Genomic DNA, 26,783 nt, shown 5'->3' with positions numbered 1-26,783 from the left:
TAGCTAACACTCCTACTAGCTTTTACTGTATTTTTAGAGCAGGGGGGAAGGAAGGGAATGAGGGGAGAAGAAGAGCCGAGAGAGAGAGAGAGAGACAGAGAGAGAGAGAGAGAGAGAGAGAGAGAGAGAGAGAGAGAGAGAGAGGATCTAAATTTTAAAAAACTGACTGATAATGTGTTAACGAGCATTTTTATCTGCAATGCATGAATATTTTCATATTATGCCTAGTGGATATGGTTTGTTGTTGTTGTGTTTTGAGATAGGGTCAGGCTAGCTTCAGACTTGCCATGGGGCTGAGGATGACCTCTCAGTCTCCTGCCTCTATATTCCAAGTGCTGAGATTACAGACATGTGCCACCTTGTTCAGTGTAGTAATGCATAGGCTGGAATCCAGAGCTTTGTGCATGTTAGACACACTATCAGCTGAGAACATCCCCAGTCCTTCTGTCAGGTTTTCAAAGGACTTTTCTGAGTTGAAGGAAGATAATGCTAGAAAAAGTTGTTTCTTTGGAGGTATTTTAAAAATAAAATGTACATAGCTTAAGCATTAGTTTTGAGTTTGAATCCAGGTATTTGTAGAAAAATAATACGAGTTTATTAATTCAAATTTAAAGTCATTTTCTCAGTATGAACTACATCTACTACCATTTTAAATGCCCGGTTAGGACTAGGACAGAGCTCAAAGGAAGTGTTTACATATAGCATGTTAGGGCTGTGGGTTTGCTTCCTAGCACCCTAAGAATTCAGCAATAAACTTGTCTAAAATGCCTAGCACTACTCTAAGTCTGTAGTATTTTGCATGTTCTACCCATAATCCAGTTTGTTACTAATTTTTACCATGTTTAGTCAGTGTTATGAAGCATTTAAATTCTCAAGAATCAACAACTCTTGGGGACAACATTTGTCTTCCTTACATCCATTTTTGTTGTTTAACTTGTCATGATGGCTACAAGTTTTCCTAAACAGATTTAGGATTAAACTTGAATCTAGGTAAACCTTATTTCCACTGGTGGAATAGAAAGAAAAGGTCACATTATAGTGCAGTGTGCCACCCAAGGGTACTCATGACGTTTAAAGGAGGGATTGAAAAATATTGCTTAATCTAACAAGTCATTTCTAATATTTGTAACCAGAATTAACTTATAGTGGCAGTAGAAATTAATTTTAAATCCTGCTCTATCTTTGCCTGAACTCCTGTGCATAATTACTTACTATGTACTTTTGTACCTTATGAACAAAACAGTTTCTGTTTCAAATGGTTGAAATCCACTGACAAAGACACCGTGTGACAGAGATGGTCACTGTCAGCTTCCCTTGACTGCTAGCTGTAAAGAAAGAATTCCACAGGTGCAGAAATTAGAACAGAGCGGTACTTTCCCAAGCTCGCAGTGAGGAAGTTTCTTAGTTAGGCCTGATCTATAAGGAATGTCTCAAATTAACAAGGCTTTTGGGATAGAGGTGAGCTTATAGCAGGACCCATATGTGAGCATCTCTTACTAGCAAGTTATAGTCATCTGTATATCTGAAGAAGTTATCTAAATAGACTCATGCTTCCTAAATGTAATTGTTTCATCCATTTGTTCATTCCTTCAATAATGAAACTTTGATTCTGTCTTCTGCATACTTTTTAGCAATGACTTTCTGAAAAAGGTAGACATACAGCAAAATTATGCCTTATGTTCCTCTCCTGTTCCCTGAAAAGTAGTATCAATTAGTAATTCAGAGAAAGCTCGATATGTCTCTCATTTGTTGAACACTTACAGTATATCATATATTTGTTTAGAAAGCTGAATCTTGGAAAGTTAATTACCACACTTTAATGCAAAAGTTAACTTGAGATACTATTTTTGTAACTCAGAAATTCTACAGGCCCTCCTATTTAACCTATATAGGTTGGATTCTAATTCACCACCCTTCTTCCTCAGCCTTTCAAATGCTAGAATTGATAGTGTGCCGTGAAAACCATACACAAAATCCTATTTCATAACCATTGCACCAAGATGTGTGACGGCGACCAGGACTTGTTTTTTTGTTGTTGTTGGTTTTTTTTTTTTTTTTTTTTTGGTTTTTCAAGACAGGGTTTCTCTGTGTAGCCCTGGCTGTCCTGGAACTCACTTTGTAGACCAGGCTGGCCTCGAACTCAGAAATCCGCCTGCCTCTGCCTCCCGAGTACTGGGATTAAAGGCATGCGCCACCACGCCCGGCTTTAGTACTTGTTTTAAATCATGGCAGAATGACTAGATGTATTTTCCTACAAGATCCTCTTAGGTTTAAATAGCCAATAATAGTTGAAAATTTGTATTGAAGTTTAATTATGTCATTGATAGTATAAATCATGAAATTTAAGTTATATGACTTTGCTTGAGATAGTATTCTTGAGACGTATAAGTTGATCAAAATGTGAAGAAGTCTTCTATTTACCCCTGTAGCATCCTTCCACCACTTGCCCATTTCTTATTGAAGTGTAATTGATTGGTGCCCTTACACTATTGCAAATCCCCCTTTTCTTTTAAGATTTATTTATTTATATTATGTATATGAGTACACTGTCACTGTCTTCAGACACACCAGAAGAGGGCATCAGATCAGATTACAGATGGGTGTGAGCCACCATGTGGTTGCTGGAAATTGAACTCAGGACCTCTGGAAGAGCAGTCTGTGCTCTTAACCACTGAGCCATCTCTCCAGCCCTTCAAATCCTTAATAGTCTGTAAAATGCCCTCCTTTTCAACCTCCATTACATAGAATGGTTAAATTATTTTCCTGGTTAGAACTTCCTATGCAGACCTAATCTTTGGTAATCTGCCTTTATCCCACTTGTACTCTTATCCCCACATTGCCCTTAGCTCTACTCCCAAACTACCTTAAACACATAAGCACACCTTCATTTTCTAGTTTCACAGAACCCAATGTGTCCCTCTCTCCCTCACTTCCTTTAACTATTAATTAAATTATCATGTCTTTGCTCTTGTTATGCCAGTATTCTTCCTACCGTCCTATCAGTCATCTGTTTGTCTTGCGCCCCTGCCCCCAATCATCTTTGCTCTTGTTATTCCAGTCTTCTCCCTACTTTTTAGTGTGGTCAGCCTGAGCAAATCCTGCCTATCCAAAATGTCACCTCTTCCCTTTTGCCGCTGAGGCCATTCTGTTTATGCCTCTATAGAGCCTGTAGAATACTTGGTTTATTTTCTGTGTGCATGAGCACCTTGTTGAGAGCTCATAGAAAGATCACTATCCTCTATACTCTTTTTTGTGTGTGTGTGTATGATTCATACCAAATTACTACTGATATTAATCAGTAATCTTATTAACAGTGTCCTCTCACACACTGCTTAACAATGGTGAACATTAATTAATCCTCATATTGATCCTATGATACAGAGACAGCTATTACCCCACTTTATAAACAATGGGGTGAAGTTCAAAGAGAGAGAATACCTTGGTTAGAGTAACACAAGTAAGTGCATAGAGCCAAGATTTGAACCCAGAGTATCTGGTTCCAGCTTATACAAGTTGGAATCATTCATTCATTGATTCTCTGGGGAGTATAACCAGAAAGTACAATTTCTATTAAAATCACCCTTGAGTGACTAAAGAGGGGAATGTGAAAGATAAATTGTTAACAGAATAATAAATACGCTGACATAAGAAAGACTTTGGAGTCTTTTGAAAGTTCTCATTTTGTTTCAGAGGGGAAGCCAATAATCTGCTATGATGGTTACTGATAAAGTTAGGTCAAGAGAGTAAAGTACCTAGAGAAATAATGCACATTGATTTTTTTGAAGAATAACTAAGAAAAGGAGAAAAGGTACTGTTTGAGTAATGAATGAAGTAGCTACTAAGTGCCCAAACTACCCATTTACAGGGGAGAAACCAAAGGCCATTTTAATTAATTGGCACGCCCCAGTGGCACATACTCATAACTCTCAGAACTTCAACCAGAATCTGTTTCCCGAGTGCCAGTTTAGAAGTCTTTCCACCTTAATATACTGTATAATAGGACACTGTGTTCCCATTTCAAGGAAAAGTGCTAGACCAAGACAGAAATGAGTTTTTGAAGAAAACAGTTTGTTGCTTTTGAAGCTGGTCAGTTTTGCCTAAGACCTACTGCTATTTTGGGATTCTCAGTGGGCTTAGAATACTGCTAGCCATAGAAATGAAAACACAACAAAAGGCTATTATTTAGGCCTCCTAGCTCTGTATGTTCACAATCCATGCTTACAAGGGCAAATTATCAGTACATTTCGGCTGGGCAGTTTGAACATAGGGATATAATAGTCTTTATCTTAGCCTTTAGACCTGTGGGTTGTGACCCTTCTGGGAGGTCAACTGACCATTTCACAGGGATTGCATATCAGATATTTACATTATAATTTGTAATAGTAGCAGGATTATAGTCATGAAGTAGCAACAAAAATAATTTTTTTAACTTTTCAGTTTTTATTTTTCTTTTAGTTTTTTAAAAATTTATTTTATTTATTTTTACACTTCGGATTTTAATTCCCCCCACCCCATGCACCCTCCGTCTCTCCCATTCCCTGGGGCTTCCAGTCTCTTGAGGGTTAGGTGCATCATCTCTGATTGACCACAGACCCAGCAGTCCTTTGCTGTATATGTGTTGGCGGGCCTCATATCAGCTGGTGTATGCTGCCTGTTTGGTGGTTCGATCTCAGGCGTCCAGGGTAACTGAGACTTCTGGTCCTCTGGAGGTTTTACCAACAATGAATTCTAATACTGTTTCTTCTTTGTTTTTCAGGGTGACGAGGAAGGACCCAGGTAAGATTACATTATTTCTGCTTGTTTGTTTTCAGAAGTGGAGTGACATTTGTAGCCTTCTAATGCCCCCTGAGATGTAGACAAGCAAGGGATAGCATAGAAAAGGGATATCTGTTTTAATTCAGGGCTTTGAGGCTTTTATTTTTTACTACTCCCATCTCCTTCTGCATCTGAGTACCTGTAAACTTGTAAAGGTAGACTTGAAAGTATATAGTGACAAAGACTTTGCTTTGTTCTTTAGCCCATTCAGAATACCTTGTTAAGAGGAGCAGGCTCTGTATTTGAATGGTAGTTAGACTATCAGGTGGACCTACTAAACTTACAATGTTCTTTTTTTGTTCTTTTTGACTTTTGTGAATGTGCTCTAGACTATATTATTTCTGTCACAATGAATGTCACAATGAATACTAGGTAATAGGTATAAAAAATTGTTTAAATGGGGAAAGGCTTTTGTACTTTTCTATATCAATATTGGAAGAAATTTAACAGGGTATTTTTTTATTGCCTCAGCCTTACAGTAAACTTGGACTTTAACTTTCTTTCCTCTTCATCTGCTTGAGTAGTGAGAAAAGGCTATAGGAAACGCTGCAGCTGTGCCATCAGGCAAATTGTAATGTCTAGACAGACCCCGTCTGTCATGGAGACTAAAGGACTTATGACAGGGATGAGAAAGGATGTCTGGGTCTCTGCTAGTCAAACTTTATTTTAACCACAAGTACTGCCTTTTCTAATGGATTTTAAGTAGACCCTCAATGAATATAAAACATTTTTCTTTATGTGGAGTTAAGACTATATCTCTTGGTGAACTTTCTTCTTCATCCCCGTAGAGCCTGAGAGGCTTTTGTAGAGACAGAGTTCCTCAGGTCTCAGTGTAAAATTCACTAATGGGGTTCAATTCCTTCTTAAAAGAACCTTAAAAAACTGTTCAAGATTGTCCATGGAGCCAGTATTTGACTCTGGTTTTATTTCTGACCAACAAATGTCATTACTTTTTCCTCATGTCTCAGGTTTTGTTTTGTTTTGTTTTTCCTTTTGCTGTAATGAAATATACCCTGGTAAAAGCAATTTAAGAGAGAAAGGGGTTGTTTTGCTCACAGCTCCAGGTTCAGTCCATTATGGTGGGAAAGTCAAGGCAACAGGAACTTGAAGCAGCAAGTTACATTGCATTTACAACAGATGCAAAGACCATTGAATGCTGTGTTAACCCCAGTTTTTCTTTATATAAGATGATCTTTACAAGTACACATGGAGGTTTATCTACCAGAATGATTTTAGATCCTGTCAAATTGACAGGTAAAACTAATTACCTCATCTTGAATGATCCCCTTTAAGTGTATTGTTTGAGAATTTTATACATGAATATGTGTCTTAATAAATCTATCCCTTGTTTCCTCCCCTTTAACCCTTTTCATATCCCCAGAATCACTTTTACCTCCCAACTCCATGTATTTCTTTTTCAACCCTTTAGTGCTACCAGTATGTCATAGGTGTAGGACCATCTACTGGAACAAGGGCAACCCATAGAAGGTTACATCCCTGAAGAAAATTGACACCTTTCTTCCACCAGCAGCCATCAGTTGCCAATAGGTCCTCACTTAGGAGTAGGACATTGTGAGTCTCTCCCTCATCCATTCTAGGATTTGGGCTGTCTTAATTTTCTGCAGGCCTTGTGCATTCAGTCACAGCCACTGAGTACATGTGTGTAGTGGCCTCTCATATCCTGAAAACACTGTTTTGCAGTAGCTCTCCATTAGCTCTTAACAATCTTTCCATCCTCTTCTGTAGTGATTCCCTAGGGGTGTTTGCTGAGGAAATGTGTGATATAGGTGTCCTGTTAAAGGTTAAACAGTCTTTGGTATCTTGTTCTCTGCATATTGATCAGATGTGAGTCCCTGTATTAATCACCACTTACTACAAAAAGGAAGCTTCTCTGAAAGGTGTTAAAAATGTACTAATTTATCGGTATAAAGATACATATTTAGAATTATGTCTGTTAAGCATAATAGTAAGTTCTCTCCTAGGGCTCATGACCTGCCCAGCTATGGATTCTTGATCCAGTTAGTACCAGGCATGAATTCTATCATGTGGATTGGGTCTTAAGTCTAACCAGAAAAGTTGTCAGTTACTCCCATATCATTAGTCCCACTCTTCCCCCATGGCGTATCTGCAAGATGTACACACCTGAGTTAGATTAGTGACACCCCTCCCTGCTCCTGAGCCTGCGTGGTACTTCCCACTGTTGTGGAAGCTAGCCAGTAAGGAGAGATGAAGCTTCTGGGTCAGCCCCAGATCAGTTCCTACATGTCTACTGACTCATATATGGTGTCTTCAACAGTAGCGTCTACCATCAGATTCTAGAGGGTAACCAAGAGCAATGGCAATAACATGTAATGTTTTGGGAGAGTCTATGGTACGCTAGTGATCAACAGAAAGTAACCCATACCCAGCACTGTTGAACCCCTTTCTTAAGATGTCCCAAGTGATATCCTGAATGTGCATCTTTTGGTATTTCCTTCTCTTGAGAACTGTGTTCCTCAGCTTCCACTTTAGAACTACAGGGAAATATCCAGCTCTGGTCAGCTGTGGTTCAAGCCAGCAGCATCATGTATTGCCTCAGAGAATCCCTTCAGATTCTACCTTCCAAATGTTTTCAGGAACAAACTTATTCTATATTATGGTTTCTTCCCTCCCTAGATCCTTCTTATCTTTTTATTCCATTACAGTGTGTTTGTGGGAGCTTAAGTGATGCCTCAGTAGTTAATAGAAATAACTGTTCCTAAGTACCAGGTCACAACCATCTGTAATTCTAATTCCTGGGGCTCTAATGCCCTATTTCTGGCCTTTGTGGGCTCCTACTCACATGGGATACATATAAACTCATGCAAGCACTTAACATAAAAATGTGTATGTGTGTGACCCTGCTATGTGCCAGACATGCACTGTTACACACATAACGGTGAGTAAGACAAACATGGCGCCTACTTTTGTACATTAGAGTCTAGACAGAGAGGTGAGCTTTCCAAGCAGCAGTGTGGAGAAAATGGTGCTAAAGGAAGTCAGGCTGCTTGAGGAAAGGGTTAGACCATTGTCTGTTCCAAAAAACAGAGGAAGGAAAGGAAGGAGGTGTTGGGAGAAAGACAGGAAGGGAGGGAGGAAGAAAGGGAAGGAAAGAAAGAAAAGAAGAGAGAAAGAAAGAAAGAAGACAATAGAGTAAGCCTGACAGGAAAATAGCTACGTGGCCCGGTCTGGGAGATGAGAAAGCACTCAAAGGTTGAGTGTGGCTTCATCATTGATCATTGTTCAGGTAAGGGAATTTCTTGGGTGAACGTGCTAGACCAGTGATAGTGGAAGATAAGAAGCATTGTGGTCATTTTGGCCTTAAAAGCCTTCTTGGAACATTTGCGTTATTCTGGAGTCAGTAGAAAGCTGTTAAAGAATTTGAAACCACAGTCCTATAATCCCAGCATTCAGGAAGTAGAGGCAGAAGGACTAAGGGTTTAAGGTCAGCCTTGTTAGCCTGCACTATATGAGACACTTCTTAAAAAGCAAAAACAGCAATTTAAACAGAAATTGACCTGAGCAGGTTTCCATTTTGTGTCTGCTGTCTTCAGAGTGGAAAACTAACAGGAGGCAGTCATAAGAAGCCTGAGTAAATTGACTAAACTAGGTGTCTTTTGTTTTGTGTTCTTCAACAAAAATACATGAGGGTGAGTACTTTATGTGGAAATTGATTAGCTTGCAGTTTTGGAGGTTCTGGGCCATGGCACCACTATCTGACTAGCTCTCAGGAGGGCCTCATTGTGCATTACCTCATGGTAGCTTGAATACATACAGAAGGAAAGCTCACAAAAGGGCAGGCTTTAGGCTCCCATTTTCTTAAAACTAATCCAATTCCATATACCTAAATTAATTTCTTCCCAGGCTGGTGACCCAGTAGCTCAGTCATATTCCACTAAGCCTCACTCTTTAAAGGTTACATTGCTTCTGGATATGGCCACACTGGGGACAAACCCACCATGTGAACTTTTCAAGGATAGATCGTGTCTAAGCTATAGCACAAGCATAAGACTTGTAATGATAGGCTCCTGAATCAGTGTTTTCTCTAATTATTAACCACATTTTTACCATTTTGCACAGGCATTTGATTTGGACTCCCGATTTTCCACGGCACTTTGCCCCTTTATTCTCTAGCTCCTTGAAATCAAGGGCAGTCACAGCTCTAGACCTTCTTTCTACCAAAGAGAGTGCAAGCAAGACCATGCTAAAAGACAAGAGCTTAGCAGAAATAATAGGAAGGTTCCATGACTTAGCACATGGAATTTCTGTCCTGATTAGGCTGAACATTTCAATTTTGTTATGGCCACATTCCAAAGTCACATTGATTGGAAAACTGTGAGGATGCTTGCAGAGAAGCCTGAGAGACGGGCTTTCCAGCTTAACTAGGGATACTTTAGTGTCATCTTGACAAAGCATGTAGTTTCTTTACCAGTAACTAAGATGTCAAGCTGTCTACCTCAAGCCAGGGTGCAGTGGATGTCAGCAAGATTCTCTTGGACCATGACTTGACAAAATCATTTTCAGTATTGTGTGCACTTGAGAGCATGTTCTAAATTGGCAAAAAGAGGGGAAAGGATTCATATTTTCTTCTTAACCTTTAAATCCATGCATGTTGGTTCCATTTAGCTTCTTGGTGTTGAACTACCATTTGGCTCAGTCTATTCCAATTACCACTTCAGGGGTAGACTGCCTTTGATCTAAAATTTCTTACATTTATGATGTACACTTTACAATTTCAACAAGCTGAAGAGAATTTTGTTCCAAAGTTTTCTGTGTTGCTGAGAGATTAAGTGAGGGTTCCATGTGTAAAGGAAATGTACTTCTCCCCGCACAAAGAATGGTTAGGAGACTAGGTCCCATATATTCAGTTGTCCCCTATCGTGGAGGGAACAACAACAGATATCTTATATATATCCTGTCTACCCGCTGGAGTCTCCTTGCTCTTGAGCTTTGACTTTCTGGGCTGTTCAGTAGGAGTTAGCCAGATATTGTGCTTTTGTTTATGCCTGTTCCTCACCAAGTCTTACTGTATAATTGTCTAGCAAATTAACAATAACAGTAGTAATTGTAGCTACTCTGTACTAAAGATTTAATGTCCAGAGTGCTTTATGTACATTTTCATTTAACCTCACGCAAGACCTATGATGTAGTATGAGGACTTACCAGTAAATTTATAGAGATATCACAGGCTAGTTAGTAGTAGTAGTAGTAGTAGTAGCAGCAGCAGCAGCAGCAGCAGCAGCAGCAGATCTAGGAAATGAGTATGATCTGTTTTCAGGGCTTATTTGGACTATCTGCAGGAGGTAAATTTGTGACCCTATGTTTTGAAAGCCTAGAGACTTCACCCACAGTCCTCATAGGCTCACCTTGGTCTACTTCCTTGTGACTCACTGACGTGTAATTGCTCTGGCCTGTTTTCTGAAAGTGATTTCTCCTTAGCTACTGTGCTTATCCAAACCTATCTCCTCACACAGTAATCCTCACACAGTATCCCTAAGCACCAACCCCAAGAGGATTCTCTAGGGAGCCAAGCAAACCTTTGTTTAACATCACAGGATAGTTGCTTGTTGCTTGCTGTATAGCAACTATTCTTCAAATCATGATACACAGCCATGGCTGGCAAGGATCCTCAGTGGATATGGTAGAGCAAAAGTTTTAATATAGAATATGAATATGAACTACTGTGGAGTCATCTTATAAGACGGTCTCTTTGAAACCCAGAATGATTATTTCTTCTTCAAGCAAAAAAGCAATTTACACTTTGAGCCGCAATTTTCTGTCTTCTCTGTACTATTATGGGAGATCTGTGTTCACTGCCTCACAGATTGGCTCCTTCTCTACCCCTGTTGAAGCCTGCTGAGAAGTAATATGTACTTGAGGAGAGGGGGTGGCAGTGTGGTCTGCTGGTGTGAAAGCAATTGTTTTGTGGGAGGCAGTGAGAGAGAGAAAAAGACCCTTAAACCCTTGTGTTTGGAGAAAAAGGAGCAAGATCAGGATTAAATTTTGATTTGCTTTTGGGGTTTTTTTTTTTTTTTGAGGTTTTTTTTTTCTCTTTAAACTAAGAGAAAAATGGCTTTTTAATAATATCAACTATATAGGGAACTTCTGTAGAATTTTCATCTTCAAAGTTGGCTGTTATTCAAGCATACATGGCGTGTTGAAATTGTGAATGTGAGCCAAGCTGCTTGAATGATCAAACTGGTAGCATGTTTGGAAGGAAAAAAGGGCATTGACCTACCTCTTCTCTTTTGTGCCTGTGACCAACGGTGTGGCCTTGGTCAAGTCATTTAACCCGTGTACTGTTATTTCTATTTAAATACCAGCCTCCCTACTGCACCTTTACCAAGTTAGGTTTGTGTAGGCGTTTTCCATTGCTGCAACAAAGTACCTGAGATAAATAAAGTTTGTAGCCCATGTGAAAGCCTAGAGAATTCACATACACAGTTCTCAGAAGATCACTTTAGTCTATTTCCTCTAACATATATGAAGAAAATTATTTTTTCCTCCTATGTAGTTTCAGAAATTTTAACCCATGATCATTGACTGTTTAGTCCTTGGACCTGTGATAAGACAGTACGTCATGGAAAGTGGTAGATAATAAAAGTGGTTAGAAGTCAAAATATCAGAGCTAGAATCTGATGGCTTTTCAAGGCCATTCTTCGGTGGGCCTCACACACTGCCTCCCAGCAGTGCCAGAGTTAGTAGCCAAGCCTCTAGCACATAGACTTTGGGCAATATTTATTAATTTTAGCTGTGTATATCTTTTAATTAGTAATTTTTAAAATTGTAAATCTCAGTTTTATTTCTTTAGTAGCCACAGTGGTCAAGGAAGAGGAGGCCATGGGCCTTGTGGTTATAAGGACAAAGATGTCTGTTCTTGCATTTACAAAGGTCTCAAAGTCTAGCTAAATAGACAAGTTTATTATCATATTTAATTGGAATATAATTATCATTAAGATATTTAAAGAACCACTGATGAAGTACCAAGTATGTAGATCTATTTTAAATATTTAGATATATTAAATCATTTATTGCTCACAGTACCCCAAATAGATGGTTTATATATTATCTTGATTTTCCATCAGAGATGAAAAAATGAGTCAGAGAAGTTAGACTTTATAAGATCACAGAGTTTTTATTTTTTATTTGTCTTTTGTTTTTTGTTTTTTTTTAAAGGCAGCCTCCAAGTTTATATAGTTTGATTTCTGAGTGTAAGCTACACTATTGCATGATAATAATCCTATAAAGTAAATCTATTGAGTGTAGAATACTGTACTACTAACTCAAAAAGAATTCTTCTGGATCTTGACAGATGGATGGAGCTAGGCATTTTCTGATGGAAAGAATAGGAAAGTCATCCAAGCAGAGAAACCAACAAATAAAAAGGTTTCGGGATATAAGGATACATGTGCCAGTGGGGACTAGCCAATAACTGACTCCAGAAGATAAGTAGAGTTCAGCTTGTAAAGTGACTGAGATGCTGAGTTGAGACATCAAAAGCTTTAGACAATTCCTGTTACACATTACTTCTTGAAGCCAAGATTTTCTGTTGCTCCTCCAATCACATTTGATAGTTTGTTATACATCGTAAATTATTAGTTTGTTTTTAATGCCTCTGTTTCTCCATCAGTCTGACATGAGATGGCTCAGCTAATAAAAGGCTTGTTGCCAAACATAATGACCTGAATTCGATTCTGGAGATTCATGTGATAAAAGTAGAGAACCAACTTTTACAGGTTTTCCTGTGACTTCCACATGCATGCTCTGGTGCACAGGCCACATACATACACACAAATTCACATGTAATTTTAAAAACCTGACATCTGATTATATTTAACAAACACCACGAAGCAAAGAAAGCATTCCTTTTTTTAAATGCAAAAAAAATAAATGAGATAAAATGTTTGGAAGGACTTCATTTAATTTTTTTTTTAAAGATTTATTTATTTATTATATGTAAGTACACTGTAGCTGTCTTCAGACACTCCAGAAGAAGGAGCCAGATCTTGTTACGGATGGTTGTGAGCCACCATGTGGTTGCTGGGATTTGAACTCATGACCTTCAGAAGAGCAGTCAGTGCTCTTAACCACTGAGCCATCTCTCCAGCCCACTTCATTTAATTTTTATTGTGTTTATATTCCTATGTTTACAGTTTTACCTTCCTCAAATTTAAAATAAAGTTTAGAAAATAATTGCCTAATTCCTTTCAAATAAATGAAAAAAGGCAATCTTAATGCACCAACCTTTTCCAAAGGGAGAACATAGATGTTTTACTTAATAACTAGTCAAAGAAATTGGTGTGAGCTTATGCTGTGTTGGTGTCCAGTTAGAGCTTGATGCTAAAGGAGTCTGTCTGTGGCCTTACTCTCTTCTTTCTTGTTTGTCTTCCTAACCATTATGGCTTGGTTCTTAGCAGAATTTGGTTTAGGAAGTCAAAACTCAATTCATTTTTAAAGAGTAACACTATTTGATAGATAGCCTTGTTATGTCCCCCTCACACGTGGGCAGCCACAGCATAATTGTTTACTGAGTCTGTTGTATTTTACAAGAAACCTGCGGGTTAGTCTCAAGTCCCTTTTCCTTCTTCCTTCTTCCCAGTAAGAGACAGGCAAGAGGTAACATACCTTCTAATGTCCTCTTTTTCCCTTCCTTTCCTTCTTTCCTTTTTTTTTTCTTTCTTGGTGGTAGTGGGGAGGTAAGGGCAATGGAAACTTTAAGAAGGCATACATAAAACATGCTGGGAACACATATTAGTAGGTTTTGTTTTGGTTTTCTTTTCTTTTTTCCTTTCTTTTTGAGGTGGTGTAAGGTTTAGGGTCACTAAGTAGAAGTTTCCTTAACATTAAAACTGTAAGGAAGTGATTTCAAATCTTTAAGAAAAGACAGAACATATATATATGTACACATACAGGGTGGTATCTCAAATACTGAGGGTTTTTTTGTTTGTTTGTTTTGTTTTTTTACCACAGACTAAGATGCACTTGTTTAGATACCCTAAACATGAGTAGTTAGAGGTTCACAAAAGAAAAACTTTCTTACCCATATGCAGGTGTTTCAGGGAAGAAAGGCTCCTTTTATTTTTATATAAATGCCCCCCTCCCTGAAGTCCTCAATACCACTACCAGTTCTCTGTAGGTTGAAATGTGGTTGTAAAATGAAAAGAGTTTGTTTCCTTGGTGACTACATGTCTCTTACACTCTGGTTCCATCAATTCTATTTAAAGGAAAGTGAGATTGAGCATGAAAACAGCACAGAGAGGGAGGAGCTGACAGAATATCAAGGAAGCCAGGCAGGGAAACCATCATTTCTCAGTATTTCTCTGTTCTAGCTTTAGATGAATCTTGGTCTAGATGCTGGGGCACAATGTATTTTATCTGTCCAGAGTTACTGTCACTCGGTTAAGTATAAAGTGACCAAGATGGCAGCTTTGTCGTGTCTTTAAGAGATGTCCAGGATTGTAGTTAACCAGCGACAGCAGTGAGGCTGCTGATACCATGGACATCGAGTGGGAGCTAGACCCATGTAGTCTCAGAGCTTTCTAAGAGACTGTTAGAGTTATAGTTACGTTGACCACCCTTATGTATATGATAAAACTGATACTGTAAGAAGCTGAATGATTCACCTGTGGCCATACAGTTAGCAAGCAATATCACTAGGATTTAGAACCCAGATCTAGCAGTCTTAAAATTCTCTGTATTCAGCCTTTATACTGCAGTCCCTTTGTCAGGAGACAGACAATTTAGATCTTACAACTTACTCAACGGAAATAAATAAAGCTTAATGGGTAAGATTATAACAGTCAACAGGGATTCAGCCCTTTACCACCATTTTCCTTTTCTTTGTCAAATACAAACAAGCAGTTTGAAAAACAAAAAAAGTTGACACTAGGCTTGCCAAGAAAGAATCTGAAGGAGAATAAACAGGAACTTCAGTCCCCAGACAGGTAAACATTAGTTTACTCCCTGGCTTTTGTGGAGCCAGCAACTGCCATTGCCTCTTCTGAAAGAGCCACTGTTCACCCAGTGGCAGGTGCAGGCCAACTGTTGCCATGACAACTGCAGGAGAAGCAAGCAGTTTAATTCCAGAACTGATAATTAACTGGGGGTGGGGGGGGGTGGGAGTGGTGAAGAAACTAGGGGGGATAATTGTTGTCAGAGAGAAAACTTAGCAATTATTGGCAAGCTGCATATATGCAAAGGCACAGATGCATCAACCCAGCATTTCCCTAACATTCAGCATTCATCCCCTCTGCTTCAGAATTTTGATGTACAAAAATGAAGGGCCAGGTTCCCATAGACATCTGAGTCTCCTTAAGGAGCACAAGCAAAGAAGAATGTTACGTAGGCTGAAAAACAAACTCAGGAGGGCATATGAATGAGTACCTCAGAGACACCACCTGGCTAGAAGCAATTTAGAAATACTGTTAAAACTCTGCAGGATGGAAACCATGAAGCATGTTTCTTAAGAGTTTCTACCTCTACAGTTAGGAAGGAGAAATGGTTTTCCAGAAAGTAAAGTGGCTTGTAGCAGTGATTAACTTAGATACTTGATCATAGCATTATTTTATCAGTGCTTTAGAGACTGTATTAACGAAAGCACACTAACACACACATGGCTTAGCATCTGTCTTGTTTAACCTTACAACCTAGGAAAAAGACAGTATTATCCTCATAGCAGACCCAGAAATGTTGAGTGCTTTAAAGCAAGCCAGCAAATCGGTAGGTCCTTGTAAGTTTACTTATACCATTCTGTTGGGAGATCATGTCTCAGTCTAAAAACAAAACAGCCTTAAGTACACATAAACAATCCGTAATAAAAAAAATAACTGTGTTTGTGTATGTATATATCTGCATGTGCATGTGTATATTCAAGCAGTTGACATCAAGCATCTTTCTCTATCATTCTCCCTACTTGTCTCAAGATTCTAGGTTTATTACTTTATTTTTAAAGAGAGGAATAGAAATGTTTATTGTATATTGTACTTATACAGATTAGCTCCATGAAAGGCTCAGGTGCAGGCATTTGATGTTGAAAGGCTTTCCTTGAAAAAGTATAAGGTCCTTGTTACTACAGGCCATCATTCCCACCCTTCCTACTCCCTCCAACTCCTTCCATCTTCTTCCTCTCAAACTCATCACCTCTTCCTTCTTGCTGTTATACGTGTGCTTATATGTACATGTTATGTACATGTGTTAAGGGTGGACCACTTGGGATTGGATAACTTATCAGGGGGCCTATCTCTGTAGAAAACTGATATTTTCTCAGCAGCCATGGCCTATAGCTCTTCGTCAAGGGTGGGCCTTCAGAATTTCTTCCATCCCTGTTGGCATGCCCACTGGTATGGTCATTATGAAGGTCGTGTTTAGCACCATGTTTTTGATATCTCGTGAGTGTAGGTTTCCTATCATTGTGGTCCTCTGACTCATAGATTCTTTCTGTCCCCACCCTGAGACTTAGGTGTAGAGATTACATTATGGATGTACCAATTGAGATTAGACATCCCACAGCCACTTGACCTTTACATTTCCACTAGCTGCTTATCTCTGTTAATATTCTGCATCTGCTGTAGAAAGAAGTTTCTTTGATGAGGGCTAAGAGCTACATTTATCTATGGGTATGAGTATTTAGAATACAACTAGGTATCATAGTTGTTTAGGATCCTAAAGTAGCAGCAGTAGGTTCTTCCCTAGGTTCTATAACCTCACCAGGCATAGGTAGTTGGTTAGGTTTAGACCACCAGACATGGCTTCCTTCCTACTGAGCTAGCCTTAAGTCTAATTAGACAGCTTTTAGTTACCCCAGAGATAAAACTGCCACTATTATACCATTTGGGATATCTTGTAGGCTAGTAATTGTTGTGGTTTAGGCTTTTACAGTTAAGTAGAAATACTGTTTGCTTTTCTTTCTTGGCATCTTGCATAGCAACTTCTGATACTATAAGAGCTGGTCCTCAGGGAGAAGGGCATATTAATTTAGTGTGTGTGAGTGTACATGTACCATAGCATACACGTGCCTAAGTGTACACATGCCTCAGTTACCTACTGAGACATCTCTTTGGCCCTTCCAACTTACTCTTTAAACTGGTCTCTCACTTAGTCTGGGGCTCTCCATTTGGGTTAAACTTTTGGCCAGCAAGCCCACAATATCTAACCGTCACACAATCTACCTCGTATATTACGGATGCACACTATACCTTTCTTGTAAAACAATGCTGGGAATCCAAACTCAGGTCCTCATGCTTGTGCAAAGAGCATTTTACACAGTTAGCCATTACCCAGCCCTGAAAATAGGATTTTTAACTTACAAAATTTCTACCTAAACAATATTGGTGAATGTTCTATTGTTGAAGCCTGGGTCATTTGTAACTCCAGATTAGTTCAGTATTTCAATTCCTGATCGTGTAACTACGAGTGCTGTGATTTTTTTTTTTTTCCTAACTTACTTCTGTAGCTCATGTTGGTCTAAAGCTATTCTTAACAATATGCCTAGCCAAACATCCTTACTGAATGCATTTTTTATAAGAAAGATATATGGCAAGTTTTCTTATGTTCTCGCACGCGTGCGTGCGTGCGTGCGCGTGCGTGCGTGTGTGTGTGTGTGTGTGTGTGTGTGTGTGTGTGTGTGTGTGTGTATTGTGTATGGGGAGAAGCAGATTTTATTTTCAAGCAGCAGAGTATTAAGAGGAACAAAACATTATTATTTCAGTTTATATGGAGTACCTATTATGTTCTAACATTGCCTTTGTTGCTAGACATATATTATGAACAAACTATTTAAATCCTGTTAGGATATAGCTTAGATAGTAAAGTCTTGACCTCAGGTATATGGAGCCATGGGTTTAATCTCCAGCATCACAGAAATGGCATAATCCCAGCACTGGGAAAAGGGAGACAGCAAGAACAAAAATTCAAGTTCAGTCTCAGCCTCTGCTCCATAGGAAATTATAAGCCACTATGGGCTACATGGGACCTTGTCTCAGAGAGGGGAAAAAAAAAAAAAAGAGGAGGCAAGGAAAGGAAGAGATATGGGAGGGAAGATAGAGACAGAGATGAAGAGAAAATGATAACATTTAAGTCCTTATATTCTGTAATATCAAGTACAGTTAGGAATGTAAATGGGGTGTAATTTTTAAAAAGACATTCTTAGGAACCTTGTTTGTCCTTTTAATCTCTATTATACAAAACAAAGCTTTCTCAATCCTTCTGACTGGCAGGAAAATATGAAACAGAGTGATAACCATTACTGAAAAATGTGAGCTTGCCCACAGTTTTCTAGAACTTTCACAAACCTAGTAAATTAATGTGCATATGAAATAGTCTCAGAATTTAATTCAGTTGGCTCAATTATTATGCTGTAAAATGTAATTATCCTGTATAATAGAGGGGTATTTTAAAGGCATGTTGTTAATGTGTGTTAACAGAAACAGTGCTTTTGAATGTGATATGATTATGGTCTGAAAGGCCATTGGAATAGTTCTCAGTCCTTTGTTCAAGAAATAAATTAAGAATATTCTGAAAGTATAGCTATGGAAACAAATAATTAAAGGCAGAAGAAAGTTGTCATGTGGTGGTTAAAATACCCTTGACCCATGGGAAGTGGCACTGTTAGGAAGTGTGGCCTTGTTGGACAGAGTGTGTCACCGTGTGGGCAGGCTTTGAGGTCTTACGCTCAAGCTCTGCCCAGTGCAGAAGAGAAACTCTCTTGGATGCCTTTGGATTAAGATGTAGAAATCTCGGCTCCTCCAGCACCATGTCTGCAATATTCCTATCACGGCCCATTAAATTAAAAACTTCAAAGTCCAAAGGCTCAAAATCTACAATCCTCCAAACAAAAACATGGTCAGAGCAATACCCCAATCCCTGGTACAAATTTTGTCTTAGTGTTTCACTGCTGTGAAGAGATACTATGACCAAGGCAACTCTTTTTTTTTTTTTAATTTGATATTTTCTTTATTTACATTTCAAATGCTATCCCGAAAGTTCCCCATACCCTCCCCCTGCCCCTGCTCCCCTACCACCCACTCCCACTTCTTGGCCCTGGCATTCCCCTGTGCTGGGTCATATGAAGTTTGCAAGACAAAGGGGTCTCTCTTCCCAATGATGGCCGATTAGGCCATCTTCTACATATGCAGCTAGAGACACGAGCTCAGGGGGTACTGCTTGTGGACGTTGTACATCGTGGTGCGCACTAGGCTCCGCACCACGATGTACAACGTCCACAAGCAGTTTTACTTCCTTAGTTAGAGTCACACCAAGTTATTTTATATTATTTGTGACTATTGTGAAGGGTGTTGTTTCCCTAATTTCTTTCTCATCCCGTCTGTCCTTTTTGCCAAGGCAACTCTTAATTAAAGGATAACATTTAATCAAGGCTGACTTACAATTTCAGAGGTTCAGTCTGTTATCATCATGGCATCATCCAGGCAGATATGATGCTGGAAGAGCTGAGAGGTCTATGTCTTGATCCAAATGTAGCCAGGCAGAGAGAGTCTCTCTTCCATACTGTGTGGAGCTTGAGCATAGGACTGCAAAACCTTCCTGCACAGTGACACACTTCTTCCAACAAGGCCACACCTTCTAATAGTGCCATTTCTCCCGGGCCAAGCATATTCAAACCACCACAATAGATACAGAAACTGAAGTAATTAAAGGCTTAAGAAAGTTGTGACTGTCATCTAAAATCTCAGTGAACTTTCTATCATACTTTTTATCAGGCTGTATAACAGGTTTCATCAAATGTCCAACCTATGTGACACAGTGTTAGCTAGATATTAGATCTTAGTGGAAAATAAAAGCACACACAATCCTTGTGGTGATTGGTCTCTTCACTATATTAGCCTATGCTGTCTCCACATTTCTTTCCTTCTGTTCGCTCAAACCTCTGGAAGCCTAAAGAATTATCAAACTTCTAGAAAGACCAATGTCACATGAGGCTACAAGTAGAAATCCTCTAGCACAGGTCTTCCCACGAATGAGAAAGACTGTGAATTGAACTGTTAACTTGACCTTCTAAACTCAGTTCCATGTGCCAGTGTTAAGTTTGGCAAATGCTGCCTATTTCTCAAACTCTTGGAGTTCTACAACCCCATGATGTGATTGAAACAGGGTAGGGTGTCCTGTGATAATAAGGTGTGTTTCTTTTCTTTAACCTAGCATTTCCATATGTAATCAAAAAAGTACCTTTCCCCCAAACCACTCGTGGTAAGCAGGGTTCCTCTAGATGAGCTGTGGGCGTGCCGCTCATCTCCACTGCATGCTGCTAATGAGCTGCCGTCCAGGAAGACGCTGTAAAAGATAGAATGTCCTGTACCCTCATACTTTGAAATTGTACTGCACATTGCTTCAAAATACTGGGACTTCTATACTCCATCACTGCTATTATTATTTCTTTCCACCACAAATGAAGATGTAAATATCAAATGTACATATAATGAACATATAATAAAGCTGACTGTCCATTCCTGGAAGAAGGTGACTTAGAAAGGGCTGCTGAGACTTTTTAAAAATCATTTTTATTTTTTAAAAGACAATAATTAATTTCCATCATTTCTTATTAAAATCATCTTTATTTTTAAAAGATAATTTTCATAAGTTTGTTTTAAAATATCATTAATAGGGTTCATCATCTTCATTTTAATTAACACTGTAATCCCTTTTTCTATTTGTTTTGTTTTGATTTTTGGTGTTGTGAGGTGGGGTCTTGCTCTGTAATAACCCACATTGGCCTTGAACTCAGGATCTTTCTGCTATAGCCTCCCAAATGCTAGGAGTATCCTGCCACACCTGGTTTCCTATCTTGCTTTTGACAGTAGCTTAGCTCTGATGCTACTGAATCCCAGACATGTAGCACAAAGGTATTCAGATGTTGGTTAAATGAGTGAATACAGGAAAGCAGCAAGGCACATTACTGAATGTAAAGCAGCAGTCTACTGTGGTTGTTTTTGTTTTTGTTTTTGAGGTTTTTTTTTTTTTTTAAGTTTAAAGTCAATGTTTTAAAATTGACTTATTCTTTGGTCACATCTGGAAGGTATCAAGGGTGTCTCACGTGGACAGGAGCCACCAAAAAAAAAAAAAAAAGTGTTCTGCAAACTATCAAAAGCTGCATTTGATGAATAGTCTGGTTGATTGGTTGGTTTTTCACTAAAGGTCATGAAAATAGTAGCCATTCAGTGTGTCAGAAATTTCTTAATATGGCTAGGCTTCGATGGCAAAAAGGTTTGTATACCGAGATGCTCAGTTTTCTGAATTGCAGGCCAACGACCAGATAGTGAGACCAGAAAGGCCTAAGTAGAACTTGCCTGCCTTTCATCTGTCATAAATAGATGCATTAGTTGTTAATTTGTGTATATTAAGAACCTAGTATGATAACATATATAAAAGGTTATATATGAGAAAACCATCAAAAACAATATACTATACCCTTTAAAATGTAAATTACTAAATAGGAAATAATATTGAATGATAAGAAGTCAAGTTGTCCACCTAATTGGCAGGCCCTGACAGGTTTATCCTCATGTCTTTTTGCATGGTATTCATGAAGACATAATTATATCGAAAATCTCAGATTCAAAGATAAGTCACTAAAACAAACACCAGAATTAACAAAGAGAATTAAGGAAGGAGAAGCAAGGAATGACCTTGATACATCACCTTTAGAGTTTACAGGTTGTCCACAGACATCTCCGTCATGAGAGATGGGTTTGCTCTCCATGTAGTAGGCAGGTGATTAATTGAATGAAGAGTGGCTTGTCCAGGGTTGCTCAGCTAGAGCTACAAGTGTTGAGAGGACTTAAGAGGATTAAAAGGAAGCCTTCTTGTTCCATCATACATGTCTTTGTTCTCAGAGCTGGGTTTCTTCAAAACATGACCCTGCTTTCTTCTCTCTTCCCAAATGCTTTTATCCTTGACTCTCTTTTCATAGAAAACGGTAACATCCTGTCTCATCAGGGTAGCAGTCATCCTCATCATCTCTGTTTTCTTTGCGTTCTTATATAACTTTTTTGGTTTTTCGAGACAGGGTTTCTCTGTGTAGCCCTGGCTGTCCTGGAACTCACTTTGTAGACCAGGCTGGCCTCAAACTCAGAAATACGCCTGCCTCTGCCTCCAGAGTGCTGGGATTAAAGGTGTGCACCACCACGCCCGGCTTCCTTTGCATTCTTATCTACCTAATTGATAGGCCCTGGCAGGTTTATCCTCAAGCATCTGTCAAATCCAAAAATATGTCACTAACTCCAGGTTAACTTCGTGGTCCAGGATGCATAACTTCTCTCCAAGACTTCTGCTGTTGTTCCCACTGTTCCTCACCTTCCCTTCCATCTCCACCTGTCATCCCATTCTTCACATAGAAAGTAGAGGAAGCTTCAGATGCTGAGAGAAGTGACTGTGTATCATACCCAGCTTTGTTTTAGAATTACACAGAACAAACATGGACTATAAAGTCCCAGCTGACACTCTGCCTACCACTCCACCCTCATGCTGGTCACTTACACTACTGGTCACTTTAAACTACACTCATGTCTTATTTTTCCACAGATGAGAAATTCCTTCTTTCACAGTGACCTTTGTGCCCTTGTGTCCTGTGTCAGGTTCTGTGTGCCTGAATGGTTGGTTATCCCTGGATGCTCACTTGCTTTGCTCACTTCCTTTATCCAGGCCTCCTGACATGCACTTCTTAGGAACTTTATTCCGGATCCTGCTTTGGTTTTCTGTGAAATCCTGGTGCCACATAAAAATGTGTTCTATATTTGACGCATTCTGTTCCTACTGGGTCAGGAAGGACTTGACATAGAGTTGTGGTTGTTTGGGGGGTTTTTTGTTTTGTTTTGTTTTTATTGGCCTTTTCATCAGTTTGCTATAGAACATTATATTCACTCATTACATTCTTGAATGAATAACTATCTTTCCAAATCTTATTTTATAAGTAGAGTTATTAGTATATATGATACTAAAAATAAGATCTTTTCAACTAAGAGTTAATTTTTTACTTACTTATTAATTAAAAATTTTAGAAATAAGTAAAAACATCACACACACCAAGATTAACCAGACCCAAAGAGTATACAACTCAATGAGCTTATATAGAATTAAAATTGGCCTTCAAACAGAAGCTGTGGAACATCACAATATACTTTATACTTTGGGGCTAGAGAGATGGCTCAACAAATTAGAGCACTGACTACTCTTCCTAAGGACGTGGGTTTAATTCCCAGCACCCACAAGACAGCTCACAACTGTCTATTATTCCAATCCCAGGGGATCTGGCACCTCATGAAATCATACAAATAAAAATAAATACATCATATAATACATTTTATGTACTTACCCTCAATATATTTCTAGCTCTAATTCTCTTGTGGAAGTTTACTTGTTTCGGTTGTGGAAAAAATAATGAAGAGGGAAGGAAGGAAAGGAAGGAAGGAAGGAAGGAAGGAAGGAAGGAAGGAAGGAAGGAAGGACGGACGGACAACTGAACAAGACAAAGATGTTCAGGCATAAACACATTCAGCCTTAAGCCTGATAATTATAATTGCTTTTATGCCACTTTTAAGTTTTATATAGTGGAATATAATATCTTAATAAGCTGGGGTTCACACTACCCATTTAATAAGTACATATAAACTATTCAATTATGTGTTGTTCCTTTTTCTTGCCATTGTGTTTTCCTCACAAAAATTTATCCTGATAAATGTTTGCAAAAGTCAAAATTTTTTATTTTATAAATATGTATTCTATTTTAACTTTTTTCCTGAACTGAGTCAAATTACAGTCATTAATTCTTTATCAAAATATTGAAAAGTGAAATAGAACATTATATTCCTTTGGCCATAATAATTAGTAAAATTGTAGCAGAGTCTATTCACTGGGGTCTACTGAGTGTCTAGTGAACCAACAGCTTTACCCGTGAAGACTTGGTTGGGTCTTGAGACTGAATTAAAGATGTTTTTCTTTTTATTGTGTTTTACTAATTTTTGGTTTTGTCAAAGAAAAGCACGATAATATTTTAATTAAATTAAAGGGAAGTTATTGTATGTAAAGGGGAAATCTTGGTTTCATTACATGACCCAAAAAACATTATTCTGGATCTAGTACAACATCTGTGGCCTGTGGCCATTTTCGCAGGTTCTTATCTTAAGCTCTACTGTTGGGAGACTTCGGTGCCTTCCTTCATTTTATCCATCCATCCATACCTTTCCTTCAAGGTTAGACTTTGTTGACTCCTTAATTCCTCTTTTTGGATTTCCACTTTCATCTCTATTGTTAACTTATCATCAGTGTCCCATTCTCTGTGTGATATGCAAGCTCCTGCATACAAGCCCTGGAGTCCTTCAGTTTTTCTGTTTAAGGTGAGTGAGCCCTTCTTGCCATGGTCTTGATAGAAAAATGACTGGGAAGGACTCCTTAGCCCATGGCTGTTTCTTAGAAAATGGGGAGCATGGCCATTCCAGCAACAATGAAGAGGGGGATGAATTAAATGAAGATCATGGGCCTCAGAGACCTGGCAGGGCACTGTTTAGTTAAATACATTCAAGAAAGGCCTTGAAATTCCTTAGGCCAGAGTTTAAACATTTAGAAAATGAGAGTCCTGAATTTGATGTGCCTCTCTAAATTCCTTCTAACTCTATGTAATCCTAAATGCTGTTTCTGGAGATCACAAACGAATAGAAGTGGTGCTCCTGGGAAGGAAGGTTAGTTTAGAAACAAAAGGTGTTAATAACAGCTCCATTTGCTATTTTTCTGGGTGCACTGGTGTGTGTGGCCTTCAGCTTTGCTCAGCTTTCTCCTCCACTTTCTCCTGTGCTGTGTTAGAAATCCAAAAGGGAAATAGAATTGATCCTTCATCTGCAAGGTCAGATCTTCGGAAACATACGGTGCTGTGAAGTCATGAGTTAATGTAGCCTTCTGTGCAACATTTCTCCAGCATCCTTTGATATCCTGGTGTCATTATATGATCCCACCAGTATACTTTACAGTATCATAACATCTTTATAAATGCCAGCCTAGAGCTCTACAGAGAAATCTTATTTTTCCCTATTGCCTCATCTCTACATAGTCAGAAACTCTGCCAAGTCTTCCTTCTGAAGGACACGCTCCTGCCCGTCTTTTATCCTTTATTTGGTGCTTCTCTTAAGAAAAAAAGCAACTTGCCTGATGAGTGAGAAGCAGTTTCCTGGCTCCTCTTTCTCATTGTATAGGATCCATGTGTTAACAATCTCAGTGCTGAGATTGTAGCAACGCATCTTTATTTACTTTTGCTATCGTCAGTCACCTAAGTCAAAGTTGGCCTTCTGCAGTAAGATGATTAGGAAGAAACTGCATCTACTAGATAAGTTTTTATTTTAGCTTCTCACTTAGTGATAAGTCAGTACTTCACCGATTACCTAGAGATGACATTGATTTAGGGGGAGAGGTGGCAAAAAGCTTCACTGTAGCTTCAGATGTTAGACATCTGAGTCATCACTGTGTTTTATTAATTGGTTTTCCATTGAATGTACCTTGATGACATTTAGCTCTTTAAGTTTCACCTGATCCTCTTTGAATTGAAGAATACAGTGAATAAATGAGATCTTTTAGCATCATATCACAGTTTTTAATGGCTTCCACTGTCTCCTTCCTTAGAAGTCAGTAGCAAAGTGCAATTTCCAAAGAGAAAGACTGATGTCTTTCACCCACCCCCACCCTCACTCTCATTTTGGTATCAGGAAGTAATTTACATAGCTCAATAGTTACCTGCCGGAGTTTGCCTGACCCATGGATTGTGTTTACAAGATACTACAATCTATCTTTGTATCATCATATTCTGATCGTTTTAGTTACAATGCTGAGTTTGGTACCTTTTCAGTTATATGGAGATTTTGAGTATTCAATATTAAATTTGCCTTTTAGAGCTCCCTAAAAGAAGAGTCCTATTGTATATAACAATTAAAGTTTATACAATTAAAGTAAATAAATTGTAAACAACAATTATTTTTTAATTATATTTCCTTAATGTGGTGAGGTTGGGCACATGGGAGGGCAGAGGACAACTTGTGGTAGTCCATTCCATTTTCTACCATGTAGAACCCAGGTTCGGAAGTTGATATAATCGAACCATTTAGATATATAATTGCAACCCTAGTTGATTTGTTACATAAAAAAATTAACCTTAACTATTATTTCCATAACCTCCCCATGAGATAGAGCTAAGAGGCAGCTCTTTATTTCACAAGCATGAGTATTAGACAGGACAGAGTACTTTAGAAATAAGAGTTAAGCATGGGCCCTGCTCTTGAGGCACTCATAGTCCACTGAAGAAACTGTTACAGCATACTAGTATGAGAACCCACATCCACAACTGTATTAAACAGGAAACATGGAAAAGACTAGTCATCCTAGCAGATCTTGAAAATTCCACTTACATTGGCCTCTATATCAGTAACTAAACAATATACATTGATTGATGGAGGTAAAGAATAGGCATCATATTTACACATTAGTTACAAGGGAAATTTGAACTATGGTCCATAATGAAGTATATATCGAAGCATCATTCTACGTCCTTTGTTGGCATCAAGTTTTACTGTGTAAGGAGAGGTTCCCCAGTATGTACCTTTCTGACTCTAAAAAGAACATCAACATGATTGAAATAAGTGAGGTGTATTCTAAGAAGTCATAATTTGCACTGAGGCCTTCTCCATCTTAAAGTTATTTCATCTGTTCTTCTCTATACTTTATGTAGACTCTGGTAGGAAAAAAAGCTTAGTTTTCCCTTTTTTGGCTGTTCTCATGTCTCCTGTTTGTTGTTGTGTTAGTCAACAGCCATTTAATGGTTAAAAAACCAAACAAACCGAAATGCCCCCTTAAAATAGTTCAGATAACACAAGGTGAGGTGAGGAATATGGAAAAGTGTTATTTATCTAACTAAAAAGGTGTTTATGTTTCCTGAGGATAGTGGAGTCCGGTTAGAACATCCG

At 38.6% G+C, this 26,783-nt stretch overlaps 1 protein-coding gene across 1 annotated transcript in view; it reads left to right on the top strand.

Annotated features, from left to right (window-relative positions):
- The window catches only part of Trim44 (tripartite motif containing 44), a 112,349-nt gene that overhangs the window by 56,013 nt on the left and 29,553 nt on the right, over positions 1-26,783 (top strand). The window contains exon 4 of the mRNA XM_021192879.2: positions 4,757-4,776. Within this exon, the coding sequence (XP_021048538.1) occupies positions 4,757-4,776 (20 nt within the window). The remainder of the gene's footprint in view (positions 1-4,756; positions 4,777-26,783) is intronic.

The sequence above is a fragment of the Mus pahari genome, chromosome 3, assembly GCF_900095145.1.
Source record: "Mus pahari chromosome 3, PAHARI_EIJ_v1.1, whole genome shotgun sequence".
Classification (NCBI taxonomy): domain Eukaryota; kingdom Metazoa; phylum Chordata; class Mammalia; order Rodentia; family Muridae; genus Mus; species Mus pahari.
This window is presented reverse-complemented; position numbering and strand designations above follow the sequence as displayed.